This window comes from Octopus bimaculoides, chromosome 9 (genome assembly GCF_001194135.2).
Source record: "Octopus bimaculoides isolate UCB-OBI-ISO-001 chromosome 9, ASM119413v2, whole genome shotgun sequence".
Lineage (NCBI taxonomy): Eukaryota > Metazoa > Mollusca > Cephalopoda > Octopoda > Octopodidae > Octopus > Octopus bimaculoides.
Window position 1 is genome coordinate 3530836 of NC_068989.1, and position 9082 is coordinate 3539917.

Genomic DNA, 9082 nt, shown 5'->3' on the forward strand with positions numbered 1-9082 from the left:
CCCCCCTACCCCACTAATCCCCTATAGAACGCCTTCGTGAAATTGAAGTCGTACAAGTTTGGTCCCTGACGGCAGATAGATAGATGGGCATGAAAAGGTAGACAGACACATAAATTTCTTTATTAGGCACGCAGAGCCAAACACAGAGGGGACAATACAGTGTAGAATTTTTTCTTTTCGAAAACGATCAAAAGGGATCGAAAACATTTTGGGATGTGTGCACAAGGAAATAAAAGTGTTGTTTTTAACAATTAGAGTTCTCAAAATGGGGAGTAAATATAACATTGACTAGGTTTATCCATGGAAAGAAAAACCTGCGAAAAAGAACCACGGTAATCTCGGAAAGGAAAAAAAAAAGTAACAAGACAGACAGACAGATAGATAAACGGACAGTATACTGTATATCTAGCTTGACATAATCAATTCCGTTAAGCAGAGAAACAGGATTAAAATTGTAATCTCATCGAAATTAATAATCTTGTGAATTATGTTGTCAAGATTTAAGTTGCAAAAACTGTGACCAAAGCTTTTAAGCCTTTCATTACCTGTCGCTTATATTGTTGTTGTTGTTGCTTACTTTTCGTTTAGTTATTTGCATTGTTTGTTTATTCCTTTTTATATGCTCAATACAAAGTTATGCCAAGTCTCTTAGTCTTCAGGATGGTCATTATTCTTCTCACGCAAAGGAAGGATTACGCAAATGTTCGAGTAATTTTTAAAAAATTGTTTCTTGTGAGCACGAAACATTGTTTTGTATTTTCTGTTGTACAACTTACAATAGAAATTGTGGTGTATCTCGGGAGGGTCACTATGCCAATAATAAACACACGCACTGATTCTATTGTTCAAAACAGAAGAGCTAAAATATCCGAACGTTTTAAAGAACAATAACCAAAAAACTGTAGCTTCCGAACGCAGAGTTTTAGATCCAAAATATTTTAACAACAGATACGATGTGAACAAAACCATTTTGACTCATTCTCAAATGTCAGCTCCAGTCTAAAGCTGTACGAATTTCTTTCATTCGAAGATACGTACCACAAGTATGGTAAATACAAATGTTGAACAACTGACCATCAGCAGAGTATTTAAATTCATGATTACCAATTGCAGGTGTTCCATTTATCCTAATTTGTCCATTTTGTGCCACATTTTTGAAATGTTTCACATCACTAGCACCGCTGAGGAATAATCGTTTAGTCAACTCACGCGCTTACAATCGTTCAACAATCGGTCGTGATAGATTATTTAGGTTAGCTATACTCTCCACTGAGACACACTTGGTAAAAGAGGTGAATTGTAATATAATAGGAATTGATAGCTTTTGTGCAAGTACATGATAGTGGGTAGGGTATTGCACTCACGATCCCAAAAATGTGGTTTCGATTACCGGTCGGGGCAGTGCGTTGTGTTCTTGAATTCTTCATTTCACGTTATTCCAATCCACTTTGTTGTAAATGAGAAACCCCATTGATACAAAGATACAAAGCTTCGTTTTTGGAATGTAGATAATAAAGACAATGTCACACATTAAACTTGAGAAAAGTCTTGCATATTTTTACTGTTCCACTTACAGGTTGTATTTGTAATGTGCGAGTCGGTTGATTGTTTTCCCGAAGATCCAAGCTAATCTAGACTGTGAGATAAGCATTCATTCAGAAAGCCACGTGTCCCAGTTATTTTTGGTATAGATGTGAATTTATGATCTGGATATAAAAGCAGGTTTTGAAGCAGTTCTATGTATGTCATCATTCAGTTTATATCAAGATTTCTTGCCAATAGAGAAAGGGTCGGTTTCTAACCTAGATCCAATGTTCCTTCATTGGAATTTCAACCTCAACAACAGGGTATTTTTGTAAGTATGTATTCAATAAGGAAAGGAAAAAAAAAGGGTAATATTTTATTATATAAGTGAGCATGGCTGTGTGGTTAAAAAAGCTCGCTTTGCAATCCTACGATTTCAGGTTCAACTGCGCTGCACTTTGACCGAGTGTCTTCTATTATAGCTGCAGGTTAACCACTAGCGTAGCTGGTGGTGGTGGTGGTGGTGGGTCCGCCTCAGGTGGCACTTTTCATCCTGTTGTAGGCTATTGCAGTAGGCATTATGTGTTTTTTGTGGAGTCCTGGGGCGGAAAACGGAAGGGCCACGCACACTCTAGCTACGCTAGTGGGGCCAAGCAACACCTGAGTAAATGTAGTAAACGGAAACTTCATTGAAGCCCATCGTACATACGTACATATACACGTGTGTGTGCGCGCGTCTTTGTCCCCTTCCACCGCTTTACAACCGGTGTTGGTTCGTTCGCATCCTCGTAACTTAGTGGTTCGGCCAAGAGACCGATACTATAATAAACATTGGTGTCGATTAGTTCGACTAATTTCTTCAAGGCATCGCTCCAGTATGGCTGCAGTCCAATGACCGTCACAAGTAAAAGATAGAACCGAAGTTACTCTTAGTTCGCGCTAATCAAGACTCTCGGATTAACAATAGACAGCCGAGAATAATGTGGGTCGACTGAAAGCGTTGTGAATGAAATGGGGGTAGATGAAAACTGATAGCAATACAAAATATATTCAACATTTTAATATTCGTAATTTGAGAATCGCAGTCGGGTTACGTTGACACAAGATCATACGAGATTTCATCAGCAAGCGAGTTGGCAGTAATAATAAGAGAACTTGTTACTGATTTCGTGGCCGCGGATCGGACCTCACCAATATCGTAGGTGTTGCAGACATTTCTATCTCAGGTTAAATGCTTAATTTATGAAACATTGTTAACTTCCACGTAGTTTTCCGTTTCAAAGAAGGTGACACGTTAGTTATGTGATGTTTGACTTCTATTTCTAGTGTTTTTAACGACCATCTGGGGGCTTTCTCGTTGTTTGTGTAATAGGGTTTTACGTGGAGTTAAATAAATGCGGAAAGTAGGAAGAAGAGACAGCGATAAGAATGAGAGAGAAAAGGCTAGAGAGAGGAGAAAGAGAGAGATAGAGAGAGAGGGACGAAGAAAGAAAGAGAAAGGGGTGAAGAGAAGATATACGTGTAGAGAAATCTTGGAAATGGAATAAAGATCTAGCGAGAGAAAAGCAAGTAAGAGAATAGAAATTGAAAGCAGGATAGAGAGGGAAAGAGAGAGAGAGAGAGAAGGAAACAAAAGTAGTGAGGAGAACGGAGAGAAGGAACATTGAATATGTGGCGGAGAAGAAAGAGAAAGTGTAAGAAAATAAAGAAATCGAAAAAGATAGCGTAAGAGAAAAAGAGGGAGGGAGAAAAAAGGAATAGGCAGAGAATAAGATGGAATGAAGTTTAAAGGACGAAATATAGTTTAAAAGGAATCTGAAGGAGAAATGGTGAGAGGGAAATACATGTGTTTGATAGAGAGTGAAATGTAAGCGATTGTGAGTGAGGGAATGAGGAGAAGAGGAAGAATGAATGAGTAGGAGTATAGAAGTGATAAGATAGAAGCTTAGATTAAGAGAGGGAGAGAGAGTGAAGGAGTGAGTGAGTTCACGCGAAAGAGAGATAAGGAAAAAGAGTGAGTGAAAACATGTTTGTGTGTCTGCGTGTGCGCACGTGTGGTAGTGAGTGATTGATAAGAGCAAATAGACTAAGACGAAGGGGGAGTAAGAGGAAGAGAGAGAGAGACCAGGAGGGAGACAGAAGTGTGTGTGTATGTATGAAAAGAGAGGGAGAGAGAAGAAAAGACTGAATGAGAGAGTGATTAAGAAAGAGAGAGAGAGAGTGGTTGCATTTGTGTAAGGAAGGCAATGAGATTGAGCAACAGAGAAAGTGGAAAATGTTAAATGAAAAAGTTCTGAGGGGAAACTTTAGTGGAAAACGAACTAAAGACAAACAGAATGTCCTCCACGGAAATGTCTAACTGAGAGGAAAGTTATTTGATTTGTAAAACGCCACAAAACTGGAAATATCAACAAACCATTGATTTACCTGGAGAAGCTGTTTTCAAAGGCAAGTTGTCAGGTTTTTTTTTCTATTATTATGATTCTCTGTCGTAGTCAGGCAGTCTGTCTGTCTGTCTGTCTTCTGTCTGTCTGTCTGTCGATCTCTCTCTCTCTCTCTCTCTCTCTCTAAGTCTGTCAATCTGTTTGCCTGTCTATTTCTTCCTTCCTTTCTCTCTCTCTCTCTCTCTCTCTCTCTCTCTCTTGCTCTGTTTGTCTGTATGTCTGTCGTCTATCAAAACCTTTACCCATAACACACACTTATAATTTGTACACACACACACACACACATTATCCTTTCTATCAATTTATCGAATCAACTCTGATTGTTGTCCTGCTTCTTTCTCTCTCTCTCTCTCTCTCTCTCTCTCTCTCTCCCTTCACTCTCACACACGCACTCATTCCTTTTACACACACGCACGCACACACACTACCTTTCGATCGACATTGTGTGTGTTATTTGTCTTCCAATTCTTCCAATTCTTTCTTTTTTCCATTCTACAGTACATGACAATGTCTTCTTCATCGCTGCCGTCTTCTACCTCCTTAAAATGTTTTGTTTGCGGTCACAAAACTCATTCTGCAGCCTGTCCGTCCTGTGCATGCATCCACACACCTAAGAAATCTATTATTGACGACAAGGACCGGGATGAGTATGAAATAGTCGACAACAAATTAGTTTGTTTGGGACACAGCAAGGAGTTTTCTGAATTCTGTACCCGTTGCAAGACCTTATGTTGCAAAACATGTTCGTCACAATTGCACTCAACATGCACTAAATATTTGCTGCCGATCGATGTTGCTGCAAGTGAAATACATAAAGAACTTTTATCTCACAAAATCGATTTAGAAGACTTTAAATCGCGTATCGTGAAATGCATGCTGAACATAAGCGATATCAAACAGTTGAAAGATAAGCAAAAAGATGATGTGTTAAAAGCATATGATGATATTTTCGATATGATCGTGAAGGCGATTGAATCGAAAAAGCAACAGCTACTGCAGGTTATCAGAAATGATTCGGACAATACCAAATCAGCTAAAGATTTGGAACTCAGGTGTAATCGAGAACTGAAGTATATCTCAGAACAGATGGACCTGGTCGACAATTCGCTCGAAGGTCAGGAAAACAAAGAAATATTTTTTAATAGATATTCGAAGTGTAATGTTTCCAGAGACTTAAAGACAGTTTTACAAGAAATTGAAAATATAATGAGTGATTCTAGTGTTTACCAACTGAGTCAAAAGAAATCGAAAGTTTTCGATTTACTTCTATTGGAACTTGTATCGAAATTATGCCCATCCGAAGTATATTGCAATATGTCAAAAGAGACTATTAAAGAACAATTATTATCTTTAGTTACGTACCTGAAACCTCAACGAATTTTCAAATTTTCTACAAATACAGAAGACGAAAGGGTTTCTAAGAAATATCTCAACGATATGGTTGTATTCAATGATGGTTGCATTGTCCTAACAGATAGCTTTAACAATAAACTGAAACTGTTCTCTTGTTCCGGCCATTTGATTAGCGAATGCATTCTGGAATATTGGCCGTTCGGCGTATGCATATGGGATGATGACATGTTTGTGGTTAGCTTGCCAAATGTACGAAAGATCTGCTTTATAAAACACCTATGCCCTATGTCAGTGAGTCATTACATAGTGACAAAATGGTCTTACTATTGCCTTACTAAAGTGGACAACGGTCATCTGGTATGTACTCACTGTCTTACATCGAAAGTCGATATCGTTCGGGTAAATAACAATTCTTTGACTCTCATACGTACTATTGAACCAGATATTCTCGGAGAAATTGCCAACAGCGTGTGCTATGTGACTATAACACCAGCCGGTGACATAGTAATATCTGACCATCTTAACGATTGCATCATTTGCTATGGCCTGGATGGTAGTTATAAATTCACTGTCAAATACATTGGAAAGTATCCTCTTGACGGACCGGCGGGAGTCTGTGTGGACGAACGTTTCATCTATCTGTCAGAAATGGGTCAGTCACGTATACTGCGTTTAACTTTCAGTGGCACGCTCAGCGGAGTGCTTGTACCCAAAGAACGGAACCTCATTCGACCGAAAGCCATTAGCATCGGTCCAAAAAGGACGATTGCTGTTTCGAACTTTACACGTCAACAGTCTTTCATACAAGTTTTCCAAATTTAATTGTCAAACACCACGTGTATGTACTTCGGAAGTGTAAAAATGATACCCTGTACATAAACAAACAAACAAACAAACATCAGCCTTGTCATGTCCGGTGTTTTCATGTTTAAATTCAGCTATGGATCACGTCTTGCCACTCATACTATGATAAAATAGATAAATAACCAACGGAATAATACACAGAGGCACTCGGTATTTATTTCAAATCCAACGAATCATTTCTTAGCTTTGCAGTATTTGTAGCTGTTTTCAACGAAGTCAATTATGCCAGCGTGCGGTCAAAGCCGGGTTAAAGTAATTCAAGACGTGTAACATTTATTTCAATTAAATCACATTAAAGTTCATTTAAATTAACTTACATTTACATTCATTTCATGAAGTACGAACGGCAACAGTACCAAATAAGAAGTACCCTTTTCCTTTCCTTGCCGTCCTCTACAAACGGAAGAAATTTATTGATAGTCAAAATTTGATGATAGAATTATCAACTCAGCCTAAAGTCACATTCAATTTTTCGCGAAAATAGACTTATTTATGAATCAGGAAATTTACTATTTCTCGCCAAAATTCACCTTCATTCTTCCTGCTAAAGTTCGTCTTTCATTAAAACATAAAATGTTGAATTTGTTTTTACACATGAATGATTCTTTGTTCATTTTATTGCATTCTAAAACTGATCGAACGTTCTCGACGAATTTGCACAATGTAATCCTAAACGGTTCTAAAATGTCACGACCAGGAGGACGCCTTTTGTCATAGATCTACGTAATCAAAGCTGATCTAAGGTTAAACAACAGCAAACCAAACAGCCAAAGTTCTATAAAATCTTGTCTCATAATCAACAGCAAAATTGGTTTTCGAAAGGGCACCGAATCGTTGAATCTTTTCTCTCAAAGTTTCTCCGACAATGTTCTTGCAACATCGTTAAATGACTTAAACTTGTACGATGTAATTTCGTGATACTTAGAAACTCCGCATAAGGGATACCAGAAGGTTTCAGGGTTCATCGAGAGATAATGCGCACCGTTTCGAGGCCTTCCTTGCGACGGCTTCACCGGGATCAGATTTAGGCCCCTAAACCCGCGAGGCTCCCGGGAAAACCAATGAATTGGGCCCTATAGTATCTATTTATTGGCATCAAGCCACAATATACATATATCAGATTTGGGCCCCTAAGCCCATCAGGCTCCCGGGAAAATCAATGCATTGGGCCACAACAGCAAGCTGCAACATCCATATATTAGAATTGGTCCCCTACACCCGTGAGGCTCCCGGGCATATCAATTCACTGGGCCTTATAGTATTTATTAATTGCAAGCCACATTATGTATAGATCAAAAACTAGGCTCTCGTGGCCGCTGCTCATTGTGCCATTGAGAGGACACTGTTACGCGAGTACAGTTGAGAAGAGATGCAAAGTTTCATAATTTATGCATTTAGAAAGGGAGATAAGAACAGATTAATAAATAACTTAAGTCTGTGTGCTGGATCTTATTAAAATATCTGAACTCCAGTTTTGTAAATTATTCTGTACTTTTTACTTGTTTCAGCCATTGAACTACGACCACGCTGGAGCTGAGCGTTTTACTCGAACAAATCGATCACAGTATTCATATTTCTAAAGCCTGGTACTTACTCTGTCGGTCTCTTTTGCCGAGGTGCGAAGTTTTGGGAATATAAACAAACCAACACATGTAAAAATTCATACACGCACACATCTATACAAGGGCTTCCACGCAGTTTCCATTAACCTAATTCACTCACAAGACATTTTTCGGCCCGGGACTACAACAGAAAATACCTAAGGTGCTGTGCAGTGGTACCAAACCCGAAACCAGGAGGCTGCAAAGCTAGCTTCTTAACAACATTTCCATGCTTGCGCCTAAAATTTGTTATTTCTAAACACAATCAGCCTTTTATCGATCAGTTTGTTCGAACCATTTGCGCGTAGAATAAAGTGATTGGCGATATTTGTTCCGTCTAAGGTGACGGGCGAGCTAGCAGAACCGTTAGCACGCCGGCCGTAGTGGTTAGCAGCATTTCCTCTGCCCTTAGGTTCTGAGTTCAAATACCGCCAAGGTCGACTTCGCCTTTCATCCTTTCGAGGTCACTAAAATAAGTACCAGTGGAGTACTGGGGATCGATGAATTCGACTAGCCTCCTTCCTACAAAATGTCAGAGCTTGTGCTTATAGTTGAAAGGCTATTTGTTCCGTCTCTCACTCTCTGTACTGATTATGTAATCCTGGATTCTAGAAACTACCATACGAGGTCTTGTAAAGTCTCGGTACAGTTTTGTAAACTGTTATTGTTCGTTTTTTTTTTCAACCTTTGAATTCCATTTTGTTATCAAAACATATTTTTACAGGAAGAAAAGAAAGAAAGCATTAAAAATATAAAAGATTAAATTATTGAGAAACCCCTCCCCCCATAACTACCTCACCATAGAAACAAAGAAAAAGAAAAAAAGGGGGTGGGTGGGGGGCTAAGCAGCAGAAGATGGGGTGGGAGGGAGTAGCGGGTTGTACACCCCCAGAACAAAGGGTGTGTTTAGCTGTGCCTCGTGGACAGAACTTCAAAGATGTTGCTGTGGAGAATGGCCAGCAATACTCATTGCAAACATCCACCCCTCCTTGCTGGGCCCATGTTTAAGCCGGGCCGCAGTTATCATCATCATCATCATCAAGATGAGCATCATGATTATCATCATCATTATCGTCAAAATCACCATCGTCGTCGTCATCATCATCATCATCATCGTCATCATCATCATCGTCATCATCATCATCATTATTGTCAAAATCGTCGTCGTCGTCGTCGTCGTCGTCGTCGTCGTCGTCATCATCATCATCATCATCATCCTCATCAATCACAGGACATTACTATCTCGAGCCCCATGACTCGTAGGGTCACTTACCTACTTCCCACGGCATATAAGTG

At 39.3% G+C, this 9082-nt stretch overlaps 1 protein-coding gene across 1 annotated transcript; it reads left to right on the top strand.

Annotated features, from left to right (window-relative positions):
- Positions 1–2631: 2631 nt before the first annotated feature.
- Positions 2632–6784, top strand: LOC106869151 (uncharacterized). Its single transcript, XM_014914756.2, has 2 exons — positions 2632–3972; positions 4467–6784. The coding sequence occupies exon 2, from the start codon at positions 4470–4472 to the stop codon at positions 6141–6143; it is 1674 nt and encodes a 557-aa protein (XP_014770242.1). The 5' UTR covers positions 2632–3972; positions 4467–4469; the 3' UTR covers positions 6144–6784.
- The last annotated feature ends 2298 nt before the right edge of the window (positions 6785–9082 follow it).

What these genes read in the sequence shown, in the direction of transcription:
- LOC106869151 (XM_014914756.2), top strand. Translation starts at nt 4,470, where the DNA reads ATGACAATGTCTTCTTCATCGCTGCCGTCTTCTACCTCCTTAAAATGT.